At 37.6% G+C, this 25,924-nt stretch overlaps 1 protein-coding gene across 11 annotated transcripts in view; it reads left to right on the top strand.

Annotated features, from left to right (window-relative positions):
* Positions 1-1,021: 1,021 nt before the first annotated feature.
* Positions 1,022-25,924, top strand: part of tjp1a (tight junction protein 1a) — a 111,273-nt gene continuing 86,370 nt past the window's right edge. For 7 of the 11 annotated variants that reach the window (XM_024294997.2, XM_036210078.1, XM_024294993.2 and 4 more), the window contains exon 1: positions 1,022-1,515. In XM_024294997.2, the coding sequence (XP_024150765.1) occupies positions 1,424-1,515 (92 nt within the window). In that variant the 5' untranslated portion in view covers positions 1,022-1,423. The remainder of the gene's footprint in view (positions 1,516-25,924) is intronic. The other 4 variants (XM_024295001.2, XM_024295002.2, XM_024295000.2 and 1 more) reach the window with 1 other exon arrangement.

The following is a 25,924-nucleotide window of genomic DNA, read 5'->3' as shown; positions in this document are numbered from 1 at the left end:
TAATCATGAGAAAATACCAAAGTAACATGTTAAAAAGAGAAACCTGTATAGGCCTAATGGTTTATGTCAGCTTTAACTGCAAAAGGCCCCAAAAGCTAAAAAAAAAAAAAATCTTTGAAGAATTTGTCCTTTATTTCCATGAACTTCATAATGCAATTACAAGTGACAGTGTTCTTTCTGTTAGGGTGTATTCAGACTGGAAACCTTGCGTTTGGTCTGTATTGAGACCTCCATCAAGCAGACTTTTCTGTTCCGGACCAAAGCTTGTAAACAGAACCACGTGACTAAAAATCTCTTCAGTCATTGGCCAGGAATTATTAGGGCGGGGCAAAGTAAGGAGAGAAGGACTTGTTCACTAGCTCGTTCCATTTTGGTGACCAATTTTAATGTAGATTTTTAGGAAAACAGCAATGTGTCTGAAGTTGTTTTAATAAGCCAACATTCATCCAACCACATTTCAATGAGTTGTTGTGTGTCATTGTTGCTCCATTTGCTGCTACGTTCCTACTCTGTTCACATCTCGTAATTCCCGGCTACGATGGCCATTTGGTCCACTCCAAGCATGAAACCGATTCAGATTGAGGAAACGGAGCGAACTGGAGCTCAGTCCGATTGGAAATGAACCGAGACCACCTTAAAAGATGGATCAGAGAGTGCTTCCTGCTGGACCACTCCTGCAGACGAGGAAGACGAACTCTAGTTCACTTAAGGTGAACCGAATGTATTCAGTCTGAATACACCCCTATTGTTTTCAATGTGAATTTCCTATTTTTGGCTGTGATCTGACATTCAATTATTTATACATGTTTAATACTGTGTTTATTACAGCTGTTTCCTCATTAATACATGAATCCTACAAAAGTTGCATTGATGTAGGACTTCCAGTTTCCACTTTGTTACATCAGTTAGGTTTCCCCCTGGTCTAAAGCTTGTCCTCTCTCCTCCTCTGTCCCTCCCTCTCCCTCTCCTCCTCTTCCTCCCTCTGAACACAGGCGCTCTCTCCTCCTTCCCGGCTGCTGTCGCTCCTGCATCCGCGTTTCTCCTCACTCTTCCCCGCGCAGACAAACATCCGAAAACGAGACAAACAAGGGGAGGGAAAAGTGTCTGCGGGCCAGGTGAACCACAACAATGACCCGCTCCTGACTAAAACTGAATGGATTAGCCAATCTATTCCGGGCTTTAATGAGATTAGAGAGTCAGCGCCGACATGGGTCGCGGCGGCGTGGTACCTTTCGTTGATCTCCTCGGGGAGCAGTCTCCCTGTCAGCTGTCCTCCGGACGTGGAAGAAGCGCCGTTTCGCACCGGGAGGATGCCGCCGGCGGGAAATAACGGACGCCCGGACGCACGCTCCCCCGCGCCGCTTTCGTGGAGCGCAGATTCCTTGAAGTAGTCGCCGAAGTCGCAGAAGTAAAGCGGGACAGCATGAAGTACCAGAAATACATAACGGTGATGCAGATGGCCATGGGGGTGACAGCGTCCAACAAGGACTGCCTCCCCGCGAAGAGACAGCTGTGGTGAGTAGAGGGGAAGGTGCGCGCGCCTGGATCATGGAGCGCCTGCGCTTTAAAACAAACAAAAACAAAAACAAACAGAGACTTTTCACCAGCAGCCTTTCAGGTGATCCCCAGAAATGTGTTGACGTGTTAAGCTCTGTCTGGTCTGGGAAGTTGCGGGGATGCACATCAGCTCTCAGCGGGCGGTGTTTTCTGGACAACACACAGGTTGTTTTCATGAGCAGGGGCGCGTCCAGAGCCTGCTGGCAGGGGGCTAAGGGGTGCACGTGAGATTTTTTGGTGGGTCACCAATTTGTTTTTTTTTTTATTTTGTTTTTTTTTTAGCAGTGGTACATATTTAAGATTAGCCCATGTTTTGATGAAATCTGTAAAATGCCATCGTTTGAGAAATTATGAAAACATTCAAATATTTTTTTAATTGAATCTTTATTTGTTATATCTTAATTATAATCACTCTCAGTGATCTTTTAATAATTTTAATGCTGTTTAAAAATCAGTCATTTTCTAGGCCATAGTTTCTGAAGAGTGACAGTTGTTCCTTTAGGGCTTGGCAATAAAATATTTACTGCAATAAAACTTTTCCTTTATAGGAAATGAGTCTATCACGCTAAACTTTTATTTTGAAGGGTCAGAAAAACACTTGCTAGTTGCGAGTGTTTTCTCCTCTTTAGCGAGTAAAAGTTAAAGGGTTAGTCACCAGATACTTGCATCTGATCAGTTATGTTTATGAGCTCTTATATGGTGAATTTCTTTTGTTCCCTCCTCCTTCACTGTCTGACTGCACGCGAGGTAAACAGACGTGACGGGAGACACAAAACCCCACCCCTGCGGTCATTTCACCTGTGTGGCGTCTAGTTTAGCTGATAAAACAGCCTGAAACGTGACGATTTTGAACTGAATCAAGTCACAACAGGATAAAACTGTAAAGCAGCAGCAGACACTTAAATAAAAGGTGTTGATTTGGAAACAGCGTGGTTGTTAGATTCTAATGCTAACTTGCTGTTGTAGCATTAGGTAAAATTTCCAAAAAATCAAGAAAGGGACTGAAAAAATGTTAATACTGCTTCAAATTTGTCAGATTGATAAATGCATTTTACAAAAAAAGGATTTTATTAAACTTGACTTAAGGTGAGACATTCAGTATCATTAACTGTACATGAAAACTGAACTGAGTAAATATTATGTCAACTATAGAAAATGGCTTTATTCTGGGTCTAACAAAATCGTGTCAATTCCATTTTATTTATTTTATTTTTTTTGCGGTTTGGATGCCGCCATGTTGGAGCCAGACAAAGTTTTGATTTGTCCAAAATCTGTCAAAGATTTTGAAAGTTTAACACATCTGATTGGCTACTTTACAACTTGAATACATCGAAATACAAAAAATATTATAATGAAAAAATATGAGTATTAGTAATAATGTGTTTAAAAATGTTTCAGTTCAAGAAGTGTTATTCTAACAAGTATAATGACTGAGTAATAGCTGTTGATTTCTGTGGGATTTTGGCTTCTTGGAGCCAGTAGGTACTTCCTATCTTAAACCCAAGGGGGTCACCCAGTCCAGTTCTCTTTTACAGTCAATGTTCAAGACTCAATTGTTACCTTTCTGCTAAATATTTCCTTCTTCAATGACTAAGTCTGACTAAATGCATGTATGCAGGTAGTACCTCATAAAGGTGGTGCTCAAAACTGCTTTTTGGAATGAATCCAGCACCTTAGATCATATTATTGGAAACGTTTGTTGATATAATTGTGATTTTATGTTTTGTTATTGTGCTTTGCAAAAGATTAGAGATAATTTAATGTTTGTGTGTCAAAGAGAGGGGACTTCTCTGAGGGAGCTAGCAGTTTTCAAGGCCCCACCTCGGGGGCACCACTGTTCATAAATCAACACAAAACAAAGCTGAGCACCACAGTCCGCCCCAAGAATAATTCAGCAGCACCTGCTCCTCCCACCTGAAACCTTAAAGGGTCACTGGCTTCAGCTCTTTAATTCAACATGTCTCTGCTCTCACATTTGTTGTGCTGATGTGGTGAAGTTTTCTCCTGTCATCACTTATTTAGCAGCCCCATGCCATCTGCACGCACAACGCCAGTGAAGCAAGTGGTTGACCTAACATTCAGCTATTTACTCATCCAGACATTTCATCTGGAATTGTCTATACAGGAAGAATTGTGTCATTTTTGTCAGTCTTTTTTAAGGTTTCATGGCTCGAGACAAGGCAACATTTTTTAAAAAAGTTACATAAAATAAAAGCTCCAATACAGTAAGTGTTTCTTTGGGTAAAACAATCTTATGATGGAAGTATATTTACTTTTGTTAACAAAAATACGTAAATAACCAGGTGTTTGGATATTTTACAAATTACATAACAATCAAAGAAACCTGACTGTTCTACAGGTGGCAGAGAAACTATTGTTGTGAAAAGTTATATTACACATCTATGTAGTTCTTAGAACTACTTTAGAATAGAATTAAGGTTGGTATTTTCCCCAAGTACTTTTTTTCTGCAAATGCCTTTTGGAGCACCTTACAGATATCAAAACCAATATTGCATATTGTATTTTATTCAGAATTCACCCATTGTGGACCCTGCATGTGCAATATTTTTAGTTCATCTGTTAAATTATTTAATGGCTGCAATTTTGATTTATTTGTGCATTTAAAATATTTCTACAAAACCTCGTACGTTCTGTGCACGTCATGTCCCAACTGCATTCGTTTCGATGAGAACAGTATTCCAACGGGGACAGAAAACATTACCAAGAGCAAAAATGACAGAAAGCCGTAACCTTTAACTCCTGTCATGTGAGATGTTTGACGAGATTGGTTTGGGAAATAGTTTCTCAGTTGAGCAAATAGATGACAAATTATATCGAAATGGACTTTTTCTCACTTCACTTCCTGCTCTGGGAACAGCCAGACAGAACTCATCAACTTCAACACACTTCTGCAGAGATACAGTTTGGGCTCTGAGCTTTGGCAGCAGACAGAATGTTCAACATCTCGACATCTGTGAAGATTTCAGGTTTGTTCTCTTGTTGACAAGATGCAAAACAAACTTCTGTGAAACCCTAAAGAACAACATCTGCCAAGTTGTCCTATTTGGACCATGCTTGGATTGTTTTATTTTGTTAATTTGAACACAAGCCAACCTTTACTTGTTTGTACATCTATTGTAGTTTTCTCATAGTTTTTTATCGGTTATTTTAATTTTTAAAAAATGACCCAAACATTTTGAGCGGTTCGTCTGACCTCCCCGTGCTTTCTTCTGGCTGCATTTTCAGGAAATGAGGCGTGAGTCAAGACGCTGTGTTAGGATTGATTTCAGAGTAACAGGCAGGAGGACAAAGCAAAGAGAGTGGGAGGAGACATAAATTAGAGGAGTGAGAGGAGCCTGATTACTTCTAATTGCAGCAGCGTATGGATTTCAAAGTTAAGATTTATCCATTTGGCTCTTGTCCGTGCCAGATTGCTTTAACACATTCATGTTGAGATGCATTAGCTGTGTTCACTGAAAACTGTAGAATATCTATTGTAGACAATTTGAGCAAAAGAGATGGTACAGTCCTGGAAAAATTACAATATTTACTCCTAGCTCTGAATTATTGTAATGAAAAGAAGTTCATTATTAAGGTACTGATTACAGCACACAGTTTCTTATACTTTAAACTTGTAATAAAATATTAGTACACATTTTTACATTTATATTTTATGGAGAGATTAAAGACTCACTCCGATTTGTGGGTGTATAATTTTTGATTTGGGCATAAATAAGGATTGTGCGTGCGTATTCTTGATTTGATAAGTAAAAAAAAATCAAAATTTAAAAAATGCAATTTACACACACATAAATTAAAATTACAGCAGCTTGAAACTAATTACACACAAAAATCTTTTAAAAATACGAACAAATCACCTCTTACGCACGGTCAATATCTAAGTTACACACGGATGACTTCGTGAGACTGATTCATCTGTGAGTGATGCGTTCAAGTACTATTAGAATGCTGGGTCATTAGGGTTTTCTTATTAGCCGTTTTAAACTTAGATTGTGAATAATATTTGGTGAAACTTGAAATTTTACCACTGTGTGTAACTTGGGTATCGACCGTGCGTAAGAGGTGATTTGTGTGTATTTTTTTTAAAGATTCTTGTGTGTAATCAGTTTCAAACTGTTGTCATTTTAATTTGTGCATGTGTAAATTGTATTTTTTTTTAGTTTTGTATTTTTTTAACTTGTGCACAAAACATAATATGAGTTACAAATCAAGAATACACACGAACAAATCCAAAGTTATGCACAAATCCTAAATTTCGCACAAATCAAGAATTATGCACCCACAAATCGGAGTGAGTCTATTTTCTCTCCATAATGTTCAGTCAGTTAGTAGTATTGTTTGTCCAAAGTGGGACAGGACAAAGCTCCAGGAAAGCTGCACAGCTAAAATTAGTAAAAAATTAAAAATGATGGATGAGTCAAGCCCGAAGGAAGGAGTGAACAATACAAAGTTGATGTACTAAAATAGCAAATGGAAGCTTGTTAATTGTGATTTACAATTAGGTAGACTCATGCATCCATCCATCTATCCATTCATCTTTTTCCACTCATCCAGCAGTTAAAGCAAAGATGCCCAGACTTTTCTTTTGTGGAATTACTTTCATTTGAAATTAGTCTTTCACTAATTTCCCAGGATTCCCTTGTTTACACGCTCTCCTCTAGCAAAAAGCACCTCACCACCCCAAGCTAACGTTTACATTAGAAAAAAGAAAAAAACAGCAAGCAATATTGGAACTATCCAGCCGTACAACTTAGATCCAGTTGGCAGCTCAGACGAGAAAAATGTAGATGTTAATGAATCTATTTGTCTGCAAATGGGGGGATTTAGAATTGTACTAACTTTAGAGCGAGTGTAGGACTGACTGACTCTGTCCACTCTGGGTTTCAAGGAAGACCTCGCACCTCCTGCTTGCAGAGGAGACCCTTGGCAAAGGCGCTGCAGAGAAAGTGCAACTGCACGAGAGTGTCGAGGAAAAACACATATTTAGACTTTTTTATATGAATTATCTGGCATATCTGTTTAAGAAAGTGGGAAAATGTTAAATTTTCATCATGTATTATTCACAATCTAAGTTCAAAGCGTCTGAAAAGAAAACTCTGATGACCCACCATTCTGGCAGCATTTAAACGCATCATTTACACACAAATCTTGGAGACATGAAGAGTAGAATCTCACATCAGATTTGTACGTGAATCCAGTTTTGTCCGTGCGTAACAGGCAATCTGTGCATAATTTTTAAAGATTTTGTGTGTAGTTAGTTTCAAGGTGTTTTTAATTTTAAGTTGTTCGTGTGTAAATCGTATTTTTGTGCTACTTTTGTACATGTGAATACACAATTGCAAGTACATAAAGGTATCCAGAAAATGTATGATATGAGTTACAATTTAAGAATTATGCCCACACAAATCTGGGTTGAGTCTATTTTCTCTCACAGTTTTTTTGCCCACAGACAGCCTCTATTCACCCATAAGGGCAGTTGTGACTAATGTTTGAAATACTTGACTGTCTTCCCATTAGCTCACAGTTCACTTCATGTTGTTTTTTTTTTCTAGATGTGATACTAAGTGGTCACAAGTCTATATCTTTTTATCCTATTACTGGTATTATTCGTAGGGTACAATGTACATTTTTGCTGTAAAGAGAGTATGTAGTTCTAAAAATACTGTGCTGGGTTATCTCCTTATTTTAAATGAAAACAGGCTGATCAGAAAATATTATACATTGGATGTCTTGGCCTGCTTTTATTTTTTACCTAAACCCATAGTCAATACTCATTTTCCAGAGTCATAATTTTCACTTAGTAGTAATCTACCTCACTCAGTATCGTTCAAAGCAAGCTTCCTTAGCCATGCTGCATAATGCATGAATTGAATTAACCAACATTTTAGATATGGTAAAAACAAACTTTGAGTTTCCTAATAGAACTGAGTTTTCTATCTGTATTTTCATCTTCCATGTTGCACACAAACACCAAAGTATTTACTAAATATATGCGTCTGATCCCATCATGTCTGTCCGTGGTCTCTTCTGAGTAATGGTTTTGGCTGCTTGGCTACATTTTGCCGTGTCTGTCTGTGTCTTTGTTGTCATTAGAAAGAAGTCCTCTCCTCCTGCACCACAGCAGGAAGTCAGACTTCCACACATCAGCGCACATTTGCATCTCCCTGCCAAGGAGATGGCAGACGTGACAGAGTTTGCATCATGGGAGTTTTCATGCACTTTAGAGCTGTTTTTAGTCAATAGAAGACTATAATACTTTTGGACTTTACATTTCAGTGGTTACTGTTAGTGATTAATCCTTTTAAAAGCACACATGCTCAGTTCTTTAACTTAATAATTACTAATGTGAAGCAAAAGGCAATGTCTTCATTACATCAAGAACTATATTTCATTATGCGTTTTTGCTTGAAGAAAAAAATAGTTTTATAACTAAAGAGAATAAAAATGGAACATCTACTGGAACATGTCTGATTCTCTATCCTTAGCTCACTCTACTGCTGTCAAATATGATGCAACTTAGATTGGGGTGCTCTGGTTTTGACACCTCTTGAGAGAGGGGTGGTGGGATGTCCGGGACCATCACATCACAGTGAAAAAGGGTGGGAACCATTAGAACAGGATTACTGCTCGGCCTCACACAGCCACTTTAAAATGGGAAGTTGAGCCAGTGTGGAGAAAGTCCATCTCTGTATTTATTCTGAGTCGTGTCAGAGTCTGTGGATGTGTGTGACGACTCAAGAGACGAGGAAACAGATCCTGAAGCTTGTTGACATTTTTATTAACAAGAATTTTGTGTGCATTTTGGACGTCAAAAGACACACTTAGAGGTCTGAAACCATTCTTTGACAGAATCAGCTTCACAAAGATGCTTGTGGACATCTAGTTATTTTTAAAAATCTAAAAAGGTAGAAACGTTTTTTAGAGATGCATAGAAGCAGCAGGAGAAAACAGAAGAATAAAGTATCCAAATATAGACATGGAGAAAACAGGAAAGCAAGTCTGAACAGTTTCCATGAAATAAAAAAAAATCACTTCACCAAAAATAAAAAAAGGTGAAGCCTACTGAATTTCCATCTCTGGTTTCCAGATTACGCTCTTTTTTAAAAAGTTTTGTTTAAAACCTTGTGGGAAGGTTTAAAATAGAAATCCATTTGGATGTATCTTAGAAAGTTTTGCTGGTTAGATTTATGTAAAACAGGCTTTTCTTACAAAGTAACAAAACTTACTGACTCAAGCAATGGACACTGCAAAAATATTATACAGAAAGTATGTAATACATTAGTGGAGAACTATAGTTAGTTGCAGCCTTACTTCTCACTGAGGGGTTTGCAACCTTTAGTGCTAAAAGAGTCCAGTGTCTTACTGACCTAAACACAATGAAAGCTACAAAGTCTCACTTTATCATTTAGAAAAATACACTTTATTTATGATTTTATGGCTATTATGCCATTCATTGATGACATGCAGCACATAAATATTTAATTAAATTACAAGCGTTACTTTTTCTATTATATTACTTTTAACAGTAGAATATAAATGTTCCTTTCAAAATAAAATACATTGTGTTACATTGTGTCAAATTAGGTCCTTACGCTGCAGCAGATTTACTTGCGATTATACTTTAAGAATTTTTCCTCTGAACAGCAATAAGATAAGAATCGTTCTGACAATCGATCATCATCATTTTGCTTTGTTTTCTGACATGTCTCCATTTTGGAGGAATTTTAAGCTTTTCAATGCTTCAGTTGATCTTGTCTTATTTTAAAAATCTAAATGACAAAATACAATTACAATTTTTTTTTCAAACTATTAGTAATTTTATTTAAAGTCAAAGAGCCACATGTGGCTCTGGGGCCTCAGGTTGCAGACCCTGTTCCAACTCCACCCCTTGTGCTCTCTTATGGGGTCCAGATGACCCCAGCCTGACATTGACGTGTTGTACATCCCATGATAAATGTGGATGAAGGATTTTATGTCTGCCCCGGACACCAGTGAAAATCAAAAATCATTAAAAAAAGAAAAAGATGACCCCACTCCCAACGTCAACATACCTAGGATAGCACAAGGGTTACAACTATCCGATCTGAAAACAACCCTGAACTTCCTCAGAAATGTTTAACTAGCCATATTTTCAAATTTGCAACACTTGATTCATTGATGGACATCAATGGTATCAAACAAAGTTATGCTTTATTTCAAAAGCATTACTTTCAGCAGTCTCTGCCATTATCTGTCCATTACTGTTGGCTTTCTGTTCTGGCTCATTACCTTCATGCAAAGTTATTTGTGTTTTAGTGCCAACACTAGAAGACATTAAGCAATTTTTCTGGAGGCTGATAATTATGTTTTAAGCACCTTATTGTAAATCCTACAATGCTTATGTTTGATTCACACTCATATTTTACAGAGACAACAGCAGTGTGAGGAGTTTCCACCCATATGTCGGTCTAGATTTGTGTTATGTGTCTACATATTTAAATACTTTAAGAGAAGTCCTTTTTCATATAAACACCTTTATCCTGCATGACAGACTGTTGTCCTTAAACTGCAAAATTCTAAAAACACTAAAAATTAATCTAAACTCGCAAAAGTAAACATAGACAAACATGATAATGAAAGTAAAAATTGTTTTAAAATAATCTCTGAATTGGAGGGTGAATTCAGACTGGAAACATTCAGTTGGCTTAAAGTGAACCAGAGTTTGTTTCTCCAGATAATCCAGAACAAATTTTCCACCTGAATGCACCCAAGCAGATTCTGGTCTGGGACCAGGAACCGCTCTCTGACCCATCCTTTGAGGTGGTCTTGGAGACCCGGTTCACTCTTAATTCAAAACTGGAGGAGATTGTTCCTTTAAAGCTGTGGCTCCTAAACTTTGGGACAAACTCCCACTTTCCCAACGCTCATTGGATTCTGTCAACACTTTCAAAAGGGAACTTAAAGCCCTTCTTTATAAACAAGCTTTCTGTTCCTAATAGTTTTTGAATTGATGTACTTTTTTTTTTATTAAACTGTGGTTGTATTTTATGTTTTTTCTATTGTGAAGCACTTTGTGATCCATGTCTGAGAAAGGTGCTATATAAATAAAGTTTAGTCACTTACTTACTCTGAGTTTCCTCAGTCTAATAGGCTCCATGCTCAGAGTGGAACAACTGAACCAAAATGGCCACCGTAGTTGATCATAACAGGTTATAAACAGTAGGAACGTAGAAACCGCGAAGCTGTTATAAAAAAAGGTAAAGAACAATGAGACACAGCAACTCATTGAAATTTGATTAGATGAATACAAGCTCATTAAAACATATTTTAATGTGATACACATTAGTTCTGTCTCTGTTTTCTGAGAATCTATGTCATAAACACTTATCATTCCTTCATGGCCAACGCCTTACTGCCTTGCAGCATGCCTCTGCCATTCAAAAGTTTCAAAAGTAGAAAGTATTGTACCTGACGATGATAAAGACATTCAAAATTGATCATCGAAATATAAAGCACAGGACTTCCATTATTCTTTCTCTTGTGCTCTGCCCTGTCCTTGTAATTCCTGGCTAGTGACTGAAAAGATCTTTAGTTTGTTTACAAGCTTTGTAAAAAGTCAGGACTTGATCTGGACTAAATTAAGCAAAGTCGGTCCGGATCAACAGACTTTTCCAGTCTGAATACACCCAAAGTGTCTTAAAAATAATTGTTTAGTGACCCAGAAAAGAAGCTAGAAAACAAACAGATCACAGCACTTTTAGTGATTCTTGTCAAAAGGTAAAGTACACTACACCAATACAGTTAATGGTTCTTTTATTTTTGTCAAGCAGGTGACCGATTTTCCTGTTGACATTTTTTAGACATTGAGCATTGAATCTTCTAAACCGATTACACATTACACTACATTTGAAGAGTTACTTTTTAAATTCAAACTCAAATGTGATTTGTTCTTAAAAATGGGCTTAACATTATCAAACCAAGCTGTCAGTCCTGCCACTAGTGCTTCTCCCAATGATTGCCCAGCTCTTAGAGTTTGAGAGTAATGTAGAACGGTCTCACACAGAAGTAAAGAGAGATGATGAGGCGGCTTAATGGAAGCAACGATGAAACCGAACAGACTGAGACATTAAGAAAAGAGATGAGGAGGTGGCTGTGAGCCAGATGGTGTTGTGACCTTAAAAAAACACCTCACCTATTTATCAACTGATTCATTATGTTTTAAGAGCAGTTTTATCCTCTAAAAAACAAACGTGTTCTTCATAAATCTTTTAGATCTTTTTTACTATCTTTAATGTTTATTTGCAAGATACAAATGGATCTGAAAACATCAACATGTCGCTAATGGTCAACTTAAAGGTTCTCTAATGGATAAGCACATTGACCATTGAGGCTCAATCAATGCTCGTAATGAGTTTAGGATCATCCATAAATAAGAGCGATCCTGATGGCATATGCTTAAACTGGTTTGGGCTCTTCCTAATGCGTGGGTTTAACACGCTGTTTTGTGTAGCAGATGTCTGCTCTGCTCCTTTCAACAATGACAGCCCCTGCCTGTTGTTCTTAGTCCACCTGCTCAGTGATGCATTAAGCCAGCGTCCCATCTTCTTCTTCCTTCCACTACTAACACACACATGGCTCCCACTATCCACCCCCATGGCCTCCCTCCCCAGTCCTTACACTCAAAAACTCTAGTCCCCCCCCCTCCAGTTCCACTTCCAAAGTCCTCGATGCGTAATCTCAAACAAACTGACAATGCCTCGCTTTTGTGGGCTCAGCAGGAGGCCGAGTCCGTTGCGAGCCGGTCAGCGTATTTTCTCTCAGACCTGAAGATGATATTCATAGCAGCTCCTATAACCTACAGAATTGTATTCTTCATCTTTAACCGTTTTCATCACCTGTTGTTCTACTTCCTATATGTGACGGTCCACTCATGTGTTTTTCATTCACTGTTTCTGTCCATTAGGAACTCACATGTTCTTACTTTGGCAAAATGACTGTAATCTCCTCTCAGATGGTTTATGCCACTAAAGGGAACAGATTACACAGGGTTTATTGACTTGTCGCTCTCCCACCATCCCTCCCACTCTCTGAGCATCCCCCTGGGTTTGTGTTTCATGTTTTTGTTGATGTCCATGAACGAGCAGCAGTGTAGGTATAGTTCTGGGGTTTATTAGCCATCGGCAGTTATGTAGCACATGGCTTGGAAATGATCTGAAACATCTGAGCAAATCTTCTGAAGATCCATTTTGGGGATTTGAATTTTAGATTTGGAATTGGGTAACATGTATAAAAAGCGAAGGAAGACTTGAACCTTGAGTCTGACAATGTTCATCACTTTTAGATCCAGTAAATGTTTTTTTGTTGTTGTTGTTGTGTTGCATTTGTGGCAGAGCACAAACACTAAATGCCTAATGCATCTTTGTCATTGTTTAAATGTTCAATAGTTTGCTTATGTGAGCATAAATCTCTCCTTTTAATTGTGAACCTTAAGACTAGATAGACTCGACTTAAATTTGCAATGATGGACCAGTAAACATTGATGGGTTTGATGAAACCCCTCATTTATTTGTATTCTTTTTTACCTTTACACTCAGATAAATGTTTGAGTTCCATCAAAATGGATATTGTTTATGAACCTGAGTGCATCCCTCATTTATAGGCTTCATAAAAAAATATATAATGTATTGGATGATGCCCCTTCACTTCTAAAACAGGTGTTTTTTTTAACATTAAGAGGGAATTGTACAGTAGCCGCCAAAAACACAGCACAACGGTAGACAGAAAAGACTGCACTGGCAGGAGAAACTCTTTTGCTGAGTTTCTCTCTATATATTCCTATAAATATTTCCCTATAAAAAATTGTGATCAGCTGTTTTGCTTTCAGGGCTGATATCAAAATTTACTTGTCAAAATGCTCATTTGTGATCAGTATTTATGGCTGGGTTAATAAAATTGATTATTCAATCTGCATTCATAGATCTAAACTTAATAGATCAATAATCAATCAATAAAAGTAGAAATCGATCCAACGCATAATGCTAAAGTTTGGTAGCTTGATACTAACGAATAATGGGATTCCTATAGGACAGCTAATGTTAATGCTTGGTCGACCTAAACATACATTGCTGACTAAATGAACATTTTCACAGGCATGAATTTCAAAACTTTTTAAGGAAATATATTTTTTGTAGTAACCATTTGTGGCCTAAAGCACAGTTTTTTACTTCTTCCTCTGAAATAAGGTGTACTGCTATTGCGCGATCGCCACCTAGTGGCCAAACTGAAACACTCTCCAGGAGAGGCAGAATAATTGTTGGAGCTTCTCCATTTGAGAAATCACATAACACCGTAAGGTATTAGCGATCTCATTATAATTTCACTAATACATTTTACAGAATGTTGACTGTATCTGATTAATTCGAGATCGTCAAAACATATATATATATATTTAGATTATTAATGTATTTCTAAACAAATGTGTCTAAATGTGTAAACTCAAAACTGAGTTGAATTGTGAGGATTGAAAGAATGGAATCAAATTGATCTAAGCTCTGGTGAATCGAATCGACTCGATTCTGGAAATTATTGGTGATACCCAGCCCTTGTCAGTAGTGAGTAATAAAAAATATATTGGCATCAACATTTGTAAAAACACACTTCACTTTGATGAAATACTGAGAGTGTGTTTTAAAGCAAAACAAATAAATAGAAACGTTTATTAAAAACTTCAATAGCCCTCTGTTATGTTCTTAAGTTAAAAAAGTAAAACATCAGTAAAAGATACATTTTTGTTAACAGAAACAAAAGATGCACAGAGTTTCCAGACTTAGTTTAAATCCGGTCCATCTGCAAAAAGAGAACCCAAATCATCATGCTTCAATATTAGCAGCGCTTGTGGTTTGTGATATCTAATGTACTGAAAATGATCCTACCCCTCTCTAATCTTTCACTACAATACCCACTTCATCCAAAAATATGTAATTATTTGTGTTCTAAGATAACTCAACAAACACAAAAGAAAACATTCTGAGCTTTACTGTTCTACAGCTTCTCATATTCGGTATCCCTAAATCTTAGCATACCTTTATGTAGTAAAACAAAGCTTAATTGAGGTTCTTTTTTCTACTGTTAGTGTCATTGTTTCGTGGTTGGAAAAACAAACACATGTAGAGATGCTCCCGATGTTTACATTAAGACATTGTTACGCTTTCTTGCTAACAGTCAAAATGATGCTAGTAATTGTGAGATGTAGAAAACTGGGATGACTATTCGAAGTCGAAGATGTGGAATGGCTGGACGGGCTGCCTTAAAGCAGAAATAACCAAATTTTTAATTTATCTAATGTAACCTAACTGGATTACCAAAAAATATCCTCCCAGACATTTTATTGGTCGACTCCCTTATCTGCTATAGCTTTGATTCAATGACTTTATAGTAAAAACAAACTGCATCCACTGCTGGATGGTGAATGTATATGCAGGTACAAGAAAAAATAAAAAAGTTTTAATACCACAAATATACTTCTTGAGTGTCATGATAAATTTGTAATATCATAGTGTTTCTCCTTTTGAGCTGCAACAGAGCATCTTACCATTGTTACCAGGTGAACACTAGCACATCCTGCTGCGTGCTTAGCCAAGAATTCCTAACATTCTATGATCTGAAAGTCCTCCTGAAGAAATATTTTCAAAATAAGATCATTGCAAAGGAATAGCTGGAATGTTACTAGACCATTCCTTGAAAACATTCCAACTTTGACTTCGTACATAATGTTAGGATATTTAGCTAAAAAAAATCATAGTGGAATGAAAATGATGATCTTTTACCAAAAAACAAAGATAAACTTAGACACTGTCACACCCATACTGAAACAATCTGAGAGTAATAAAGGGAAGCTGAATTATTTGGATCTTTCTGTCACAACTCAGTTTGATGAACCCTAAATATGTTTGTTCTTGCTGTGTTTCTGTAACCATACAGCTCTGTGTTGACGGTACACACAGCAGTGCATAGAAGAGCTCTTCCTGTCAGTGATGTTAACAGAACCCTATAAGATACTCAGCATCTTCATTCTGGTCTCATTTGAAGAAGCCTTGACTTCCAAAATCTGCGAGTCACACATTTTTGACCTCTGGTGGCTCTGGATTGTCACGATAAGCCATGGGAGACTGACAAGAAAGAATCCATCACTGACACTTGAAAAACACAGAAGGACACAGAGGGGATCAACTGTTGCCTGACAGAAATTCCCCTTTTGCCTCATCTTTTCATTTTTGCTTAGATATTTCTTTTCATTTGTCAGTCAAAACTTCAGAGCTTGGAGGGTTATAAGGCTGAAGGTTCTGTTTTTTCCTCTCTCGTTTTCATTAATCGGGCAAGATGATGATATTAACTTAATATAATTCCTTTAAATGCACCTTTTTTGGCTATTTTTTAATTAACATTTTTTAAAGTGACCATTAATAGATCTTTAATACAGCATTTTTTTTACACATTTTATTGTTTCCAATAATCCAGCCCATGTCTTTGTTGTTGTCTTGTTTATTTTAAGGCAATTATAAATATATGTGCATTCTTCATGCAAAAAATAGCCATCTTGCTTTTTTGGGCATGCTTATTCAGACTGAAACTAAAAAAGGGCAATATTTAGAAAAAAAAAAGCCTCTTGTGTAAAACCTACATTTTGTTCTTTGTGATTATTTGTCCTCCAAATTATGTTCTTACTGAACTGTTTACTGATTGTTCTTTCTTATATGAACCCGAGATGTTATTTTAAGTAATAAAGAAGATGGATCTGAAAATAAGGTTTATTCTTTTCAAATTTTGAGTTTGACTTTAATCTGCTTGGAAAACAAAAGTCTTTGTAAGAGAAAATGTTTTTTTTTTTTTTAAAGTAAATGAAAGTATACCAATGCTTTGTGACACATTATTTCACTTAATTGCCTTACTATCAAAGGTTTGTCAAATACATTTAATGTGTATTTTAGGAGTTTTCAGCCAACAAGCTGCCATAAATGTATAAAATAATGACTAAACCTGGTTGACCAGAGATTGTACAAGCTATATCTGCGCTCTAATAGCTTTGAAAGTACCTATTTTTACACACACACTGATAAATGACTGAGAGACGAGGGCAACTGAAAGACACACAATTTTACCAGAAGTATTGGCTCACCTGCCTTGACTAACATATAAACTGAAGTACCTTCCCATTAGTATTTACTCATTCTTTCATGAAATAGAAGATTTCTGACAGAATTCCTTTTTGCATCTGAACATACCCTGTAGCTCAAGTGTCATGTGGACAGTAGACAAATGGTTTAAAGCTTTGTGACCCCTTTGATTAAATCCAAAGTGTGCTTTAGTTGGAGCATCCCATATCTGCTCTCAGACATGGTGGTGGAGGGTTAAAGATCTGGGCTTGTTTTACAATCACATGACCCGCTCTTTCTCTTGTTGAGTCAGCCTTACAGGGAGTGAGGATTGTGTTCTTTGGTTAGTGACATTTCCTTAGTGCTGGTCGTGGTGATGTGTTCAAGTAGTCCCTGTGAGTCAGACCAGGTTTAGGTTGTCAATCATCCACAGCTGTCTTTAGTTAAGTTAATGACCCCTAGTGTATTTAAAAGTGTGGTTTTCAGTTCTTCGTTGTCAGGTTGTCTGATTTGTCACCTTTTTGTTTCGCTGTAGGTTTCAGCATGTTCACGTTTATTTATGAAATGTTTAAGTTTCTACCACTCCTGCATATTGGGTCTTACACCACCAATTCTTGACAGTGGGTGAAAAATTTTGAGCATTCATTTTTTTAATAAATGTAATATAAAAATATGATTTTTTTTTAAATGCAGAAAGGAATAGTAAAAGTAACTAATTGTATTGTTGTATATGATTTTTGTCTAAATAATATTTTGTTTTTCTTTTACTTAAATACAGAAAGGGTTTTTCTGCCTCCACATTAACCCTTTAACTGCCCAATCAAAATAAAATAAATATTTTTTTTAGTTGTAATGTTCTGCTGTTTGGTTGAGATTGGAGTTTAAGGGTTAAATCTAAAGAAAAAGGGAAAAAATGTCATCCTGTAGTCTCATATTTTTAACTTTTCAGAAAGATTGATGCTTTTAGTCCCAATTTCTTCTTTTTTTTTTTTTTTAGAATGAGCATCTGTTACGTTCACATGAAAAAACATCCCATTTCTAAAAATGGATGCTCAGTTGTGGGCTGGCTTGGATTTACCTTGTAGAGACAAGTCTGGTTCAAACCCTAAAGCCCTTCAGTGTGGGGTTTGTATTTTTAACCCTGTGCATGTCTGCTTTTTTTCCTTTATACTGGGCTTTTCCCACAGCCAAAAAGCATGTTTGATAGGTTAATTGGAGATTGCAGCTGGGAGAGGCTTTACTAAACCCTTTGACCCTTACCGGAACAAAGCGAGTATAGATAATGGATGGATGGACATTTCAAATGAGTAAAAGGTAATCTCTACAACTCATTAACTTTTAAACTGAAAGACTCAGGACGGCTTTTCCACATTGGGCCGTGCAAATTTGATGCGCTTGTAGGGCTGATGGTGTTTATGTGTGTTTATGTGTGTGAGAGAGGTGGACTTTTTAAGTCAGCTCCTGACCTGTTTGTTCCCCTTCTCTCTGCAGGGGTCAGACAGCGCTCGTGACTGTTTTCCAGCCATGTGGGATTCCTGTCTGTATGCCTAATCTGGTCTGCCCATCTGTCAGGATTGTCTGGCTTTTTCAGAGTCGTTGATGGCTAAAGATTTCCAAACTTGGCATTTCTGCCCAAGTGTTTTTTATAAAAGGCTTACAGGTCCCACCTAGTAATGTCAACAATACTTAGAAAAGTTTTTCTTGTTCTTCTTAGACTTTTTCCAAGGATGTTTTTAGCCATCCAACATGTTAGTCATGTCTTTTATTTGTCTGCCAGGGAGGGTCATTGGGGTTATCCTGATCAAGACGATTTGTCATGCACCTCTTGTTCCCTCAAGAAGAGGGGTGGGGGCCCAGAAGCAAAAATGATGCATGTTCATGGGTCGCCATCACTTCCAGCTGAACAGTCAGGCATTACGAAGCAGTCTAGGCGACCTCGCAGCAGTACACTGACAATGTCCCTCTGTCCTATGTCTTTTTAAATTATAGTCACTTCCCTGTTTGTCTTTCATCCACCTCTGTCGCTCAGCGGCACGGGCCTTCAAGCTTTGTTCACCTGTTTGTTTTGTTTGAGCTATTTGTCCTCTTCTAGCTTTTACGAAACCTAGAGAAAAATGTTTGCTTGCGTAGGACATGCTCGGTAAAAGGTTCTTGGAGGGTAGAGGTATATGAATTCATGCTGAAGGAAGAAAAGTCAGTGTAGGTTTTATGGATGTTGCTTGATGGGCTGGAAGACAAATTCCCTGATGGAAGCATCCCAAGGCTCTGTGCAGTTTTCTTAGAAAAACAGTCTCCTAGATGTGGGATGAAAGGCAGATGGACATTAAGGACAGGATGTGAAGGGGAATGACAGGGAAGGATGGGATCGTATTGGTATGGAAGTGTGTGGAAGCAGTCAACCCCTGTTATTTTACTGTATCATCTCAATAAGTGGGACCAGCTTTTTATTTTAAATAATTGTCTTGACTTTATCTTTTAGAGGGAGGAGAGTTTGCTCCTTTTTGACCTTCAAAGCAGCAAAGCTGGCGGTATATACTCACAGGCTACCACATTAGTCACACCTGTCCAGTTGTTCATTAACCAGCCAATCACATGGCAGCAACTCAATGCATTTAGGGATGTAGACATGGTCAAGACGATCTGCTCTGGATCAAACTGAGCATCAGAATGGGGATGAAAAGTGATGTTTTCCGTGGCGGAAAAATGCGCATCTGGTGTGAATTGCAGGAGAGAACGGCTGCCTCTTTGCGGCGCTTCTGCATCCAGTGTGAACCTAGCGTGAGGCTATTCGCACAGTCTCACAAAAATTCTACAACAGAAAATTAGAAAAACATGACCTGCTCTATGAGCCTCATTTTTTGCAGAAATATTTGTATGGTATAGTCAGAATAACATAAAAACATTGGTCCATTAGGGCTGAACGATATTTGAAAAACATGCGATATTAGTGATTTATATTGAAATAAAGATATGACTTGCGATACATGACCATGTAGCAAAACAACTAATGCATCATTTCCATTTCACTGTATCAGTTTTATTTAAATTAATTCAACAGAACTTAAATTATATTCCAAATGACCCACGTCTACACAGAAGGAGAGTATCTAACATGAAAGAGGATCATCCGATTGGTCAAATTAAGCGGTCTTTTTTGATAGATGTATTGCATAGGCTGATATTACGATAACAATAAATTTGCGATGTATTGTGCAGGTCTAGGATTCATCCTGCCTTATATCAACAGTTCAGGCGGATGGTGATGGTATAATGGTGTGAAGGATATTTTCTTGGCCCGTCAGTACCAGTAGAACCCGGTACTAGCAAGGTATACCTAATAAAGTGGCCAGTGGGTGTATGTGGGCTTCATCTGAATGGTTTTGAGCATTTATTTGGAACCTCTGCTGTGTGTTTTTAATCCTCCTTCTTTGCTGAGATCATCACAGCTGTCTGGTGTTTCCCAGAGTCATGCAACACCATGACCTTGGCTCCAAACATGCAGCTTGAGTCATATGGAAGTGTCTTTGGTGACTGGACAAGTAAAGGGTCCTGGCACTCATGATGTCCTCTGATAAACGCTGCAAAATCATTTAGTGGTAGCAAGATTTCACAGTCAGACTGAACAAAAAAAAAATCATCATTTTAAAAAGTAGGAGAAGTGATGGTTCTGGGAATGTTTTTATCAGGCAAAATGGATGTTTTGAATAAGGGAGAAAATGCAAAATCCTGACATTTAGTACATGAAATAGTCTTTTCACAGGTTTGTCATCCTTATCGTAACTCTAGTGTAGAATACTAAAGATGTGCACAGCTGATGACTATATAACCTTGACAGCATGGTCAGGATGGAATAATTTTGCCTGAAGGACTTCTCAAATGTAGATTGCAGAACTTTTGTCTCCCCCTTCTGGTTTTGAGAGCGACTGGACTGCTTAAGCATCGATGCGTGCAAAAGCAACATAGACTGTAATCCATCTTTGTTCTTGCTGACTTTGCATTCTTTTTTGGACTTAAGCCTAATCCTTTCCATGAATCCTTTCTTTGTATAAGGAGCTCTGGAAAACTTTTTGGGACATTTCCTTGGCACTTTGTTTTGACACACTCTTCTAGTTGCTGCCCTCGTTTTGGCTTTTGTTACAATGAGTTTGGTATCAGAAATACATCTGTGGAAGTCATACAATGTTGACCTTTAAAATGTAGTTTTTACAAGGTGTAAAAATAAAAAAATGTCATCTAATTTATCTTTGTTTTATCTGTTTTAAAGTTATTAAAAAGTCACACAGTGTAGATTTGAACTAAATAAGTCCACTACAAAAAAACGTTTGTTGATTTGAAGCAAATTCTGAGCTTTTGATAGTTTATTCTACTAAAAAAGTATTTTCTAATGTTTTTTTACATGGTACATTTTTTGTAATTATATAGTTTACTAAATATTTCTTTGCTCTTGAAATGTATTATACTATATTATTAAATTAGATACAAGTGTAATTCTATAGTAATATATATTATGCCAAGGGAAAAAAGAAAACTGTTTGATTTTTCTTATTTTGAATCAATAAGTTAGTTTAAATATTGTAATTTTTTTCTATGGGATTTTGAAAACACATTGCAAATCTTATAAAGCTCAATCGTAGCGCTCCATGAGGTCTCCACAAAAAGGATTACCAACATGAACTGTAGCTTTTAGTTTCCATGGTGACTTTATGGCCCCTAAAACAAGAAAAAAAAATGTTTAGCTGTGTTAATCTAAAATGTGTTTTCACAAGTAAAGCAGCCACACTTCCTGAGAGTTTTTTTTCTGCAACTGAATCCATTCTTAGAAAACAGTATCATGACTGCTGTAAGAATCCTAAGCTTTTCCAGATTTAGTTCCATTTAGACACTGAAAAAAAAAAAACTAGCAGCTCATGAGTTTTTAAATATATCTCATTAGGTGAGATGTGAAAGGCTTCCTAAATGTGATGAGAATCTCAAAGAATGTCTTGGAGCTTTGTATCATAATAAAACTCATCAAGATAGTTTTTTTTTGGGAGCACAGTATATAATTACTCTCAACATTGCCTTTTTATATATGTTTATTTATTTAAAATAGAAATGTGTTTCTGTATTTTTTCCCCAATTTAAAACAAAGCCATCATCTGATTCATGCCTGACTATTGCTAACAATGAGGCTGTTTGGGAGAAAATGTTGAGATTCTGGGATGTGATAATAAAGCTTCAGCGGCTCTGTGGTTGCACGGAGACGGGAGAGGGGGGGTTGCCTCTATTTTCGGCTGTAGTCTCATATAATATTTATAAGCTTCACCTCGTCTTGCAGATTGTGCCTAATGTGTCTCCTTTTCTTTATTTTGGACGTAAAAAGGCAGTATTGCCCTTATGAACTGACGAGGTCTTGGTGGGTAAAGTTTGTGAGTGCCCCCCAGCATCCAAGGGAGTTTCTTTTTTTAATTATTTCTGTGGAGGGAATAAAAGCGAGAGGAACTTCTTACAGACAGACAGATAAGCTATGTCTAATAGACTGGATTTCATAGTTCGGTATATGCTTGTGAAATCTCAGATGATAAATCATTTGCCGACTGACAGCAAGACTGATGTCATCCTTTGCTGCTTATGGTGGTTTGAAAAGCTTCAGCATTTAAACCGCTGTTTTTGCAAAGGGAGTTGGCTTACTTTCACCAAAGGTTTGATTTAGTTTTCTATTGTGTCATAAAGTTTTACACTTCAGAAAAAGCATATTCTACAAAAAAGAAACAGATTTTTCCCTTTTGTTTTTGCTGAGTTATTACAGGGAGCTACAGTGCATGTTAACAAGATCTGGTCTAGTTACTCTGTCTTACGAACGGGGTTCCTAAAGCCAATCAGCTTCATAAGCTGCTGCCGTTTGTATTAATGAAATCCCCTTATGAAAGTAACACTGGGATTACAGCGAGAGAGACTTCTAATGTTCCTCCAGACCGTCTGCTGTAATCCACTGTGGATACACACGAGCAGCAGCTGCAACAGGTGCAGTAAATACTGGTTAAACAACAGATATCATCGACCTTTGTGCAAGAAAAGCATTGATGCTCTGCAATTATTGACATTTTTGCAGCACAAAAATTCATTTTTAGCTGTGTATTCACCGCCCACTACAAGGCTCGTTCAAGGGACCACTTTCAATGAACTATCTAAATGTGTGTTTCAGGCTTTGACGACCAAAATTCTCATGTTTATGCGTTGTTTTGCAAGTTTCTACAACCATTTTCACGCTTTACATTCAAAACATGCATCATTAAACCAGGTCGAACTTTAACCAATCAGGGATTTGGCTTTGGTAAAAAATTCTACATTAGCAAGCTGGAAAAAAAAGCAGAATACCTCTTCCAAATGTATGCATAGGCTGTCAGGGCTGTGTGAAAACAAAGTTTGGATCCCAAAAGGTGTATTCACACCGAATCGGTCTGTCAAAAAAAAGTGTTCCAGGCTAAAGCATTTAGGATGATCGCTTTAAGGAACAGTGTCTGTGGATATCTCAATTAGAATATATGGAAGACACAAATTATCTTGAGAAATAAATAAGGTTTATTTATTGAGAAGATTTCTACAAAAACATTGATAATCGTGTCTTCGGGTTTGGATTTATATGATGATTATTAAAAGTTTTTCCCGGTACAGGGGGTTGTGTCTGTATGACAGCCTCTTCCACTGTGTTTCTGTGTCTCTGTGGCTGAGCTTGAAGGCAAGATAGATAGATAGATAGATAGAACTTTATTAATCTCCCAAGGGAGAAATTCAGGTGTTCGGCAGCAGAACAGAATACAACAAACACACACAATAAATACCAATAAATACCAATAAAAAAATAACAGATTCATAAAATAAAATAAAATACCAGTTTATATCAGGCAGATTTGTTAAACAGCCTGATGGCTGAAGGGACAAATGAGTTCTTAAAGCGCTCAGTCCTGCAGCGCAGTGAAAGGAGCCTGTTACTCCGTGTGCTCCTCTGTGCCGACATTGTGCTGTGTAGAGGATGTCTGGGATTGTCCAGGATGTTTCGGCTTAGAGCCTTCATCCTCTTCTGCAGCACAGTTCCCACCGAGTCCACCCTCCTCCCGATCACAGATGCACACCTCTTCATCAGTTTGTCCAGCCGATTGCAGTCCCTTTTGGTCATATTGCCACCCCAACATACAACCCCAAAAGAAACAGCACTTGCCACAACCGACTGATAGAAGAGGAGCAACATATCAGCACACACATCAAAGGACCTCAGCCTCCTTAGGAAAAACAGCCTACTCTGTCCTTTCCTATACAGAGCTCGAGCCTGCTCTGTCCAGTCCAGTTTATGGTCAAGGTGCACTCCCAAGTACTTGTAGGAGTCAACCACCTCGATCCTCTCTCCATTGATGATCACTGGTTGGTGGGAGGGCTTCCTACCAAAGTCAATGATCATCTCCTTGGTCTTTGAGGTGTTCAGCACAAGACCATTCTCCCTGCTCCAGGAGGTAAATCTGGTGATGAGCTCCCTGTACTCACTCTCATCCCCTCCCTTTACACATGCCACAATAGCGGTGTCGTCCGAATACTTTTGGACATGACAAGCCGCAGATGCATGAGTAAAGTCAGCAGTGTAAAGCGTGAAGAGAAAAGGTGACAGTACAGTTCCCTGTGGTGCGCCGGTGTTGCTCATCAATACTCCAGATACACAGTCACCCAGTTCAGAATCTCAGGAGGTTGGCAGCAGAATTGACTGTAGCTAGACCGTTCCGCCGGCCACACCGGAGCTGGACCGGATGCAGTCAGAGCCCGGGGTTAGAATCCTTTGCATGGTGGCTGGAGTCTCCTTAAAACAGTGGTTGTGTGGCCAAAAAATGCCAATAATACATAGATAGATATAAATGAATGGATGCATGGACAGACATGTCTTTCTTTTGATAAAAAAAAAGTTTTTTTTTTTTCAATAAAAAAGGCTTGTCATTTAAATCAGATTAACCTAAAAACATCTCATGCTAAAGAAATGACAAGCTGTCAGACTGTCAGCAGTATTTTATTTTCTGTTTGCTTCAGACTGTGACATGTTGTCAAGTCAAACTCAGAATAATTCTCCTGTTCAGCTCTTTGATTGACGACTTGTGTCTTTATGATACAGCTGGTGCTTGACAGCAGGCCCATCTTCTCTTTCAGGGCCATGAAGCATTAACAAACTGTGGGAGCTAAAGCCTGTAATAATAACTCAATGAATCACGAGTTTTTTAAAGATGCTCTTCTGCTTGAATTGACTATTTAGTTGTTTTCTGCATAGGAAACATTAAATTGGCTTGTATATTTCCTGTGCAAAATCACAAATATTAAATGATTTTAGGGTCAGATAATAACATAAATGGTTGTTCTCTTTCCATATTTCCATCTTGTTATCGTGCCAATAACTTTCACCCATCCATTCTTTACATAATTCAGTCATCTCCATCATATTTCTCCCCCTTTATCTCCTAAATCACCTGTGATTTAAACATGAAACCCTCCCCAAGAACCAAATACACGCATAAACAGGTTCAGTACCTTGTGATTTATTTGCCTTAAGTGACTGTCTGAATCCAACACATGGGAGAAGAAGCCTCACTGTGTCTTTAATGGAAGATAAATAGACTCTCCATGCTCAGTCTCCATCTGCAGGCTACCCGCTGACATTCAGCCCAATTATTCACACTTGCTTGAGTTCAGCTTTTGCCAACAGGACGCGATGTCCTTTAAAGTAAAGACAGAAACTTCATATTCTTTATATTTTCAGTTGTTTTCATGTTTTTTATTGGGATGTGGAGCTGTGCCCGAGTGATTTTGTTCTCAATAAAAGTAATCATCATCTTTGGTGTAAGATGTGTTTTTAGAGGAGTTTGCTTGTAGCAACTTGTGGAAACAAAAAGACAAATAACAGCATTGTATTGCAATAAGATTTTGGAAAACTTCCAGTTATTGTCTGACAATGAGGTTAAAAAAATATTTGGATGTTTTTTTTTTTTTTCTTTTTGTAGAAAATAATTACAAATAAGATAAAAATGGAACCAAAACAAATATTTTCTTGGTTTCATGTTAACTGACTACTGCCAGTTCTTTCTTGCAGCAGTGAAGGGACATAAAACTTTTCAGGGAGCTTTCAAATCTTCTTTTTAAAAACTGCAAAGCACTATAAAAAATATAATAATTGAGATCACACAGTGAAAGTTTAGAAATAAGTC

The sequence above is a fragment of the Oryzias melastigma genome, linkage group LG3, assembly GCF_002922805.2.
Source record: "Oryzias melastigma strain HK-1 linkage group LG3, ASM292280v2, whole genome shotgun sequence".
NCBI lineage: Eukaryota > Metazoa > Chordata > Actinopteri > Beloniformes > Adrianichthyidae > Oryzias > Oryzias melastigma.
Note: the sequence above shows the minus strand (reverse complement) of the source record. Positions and strands in the feature narration are given on the sequence as shown.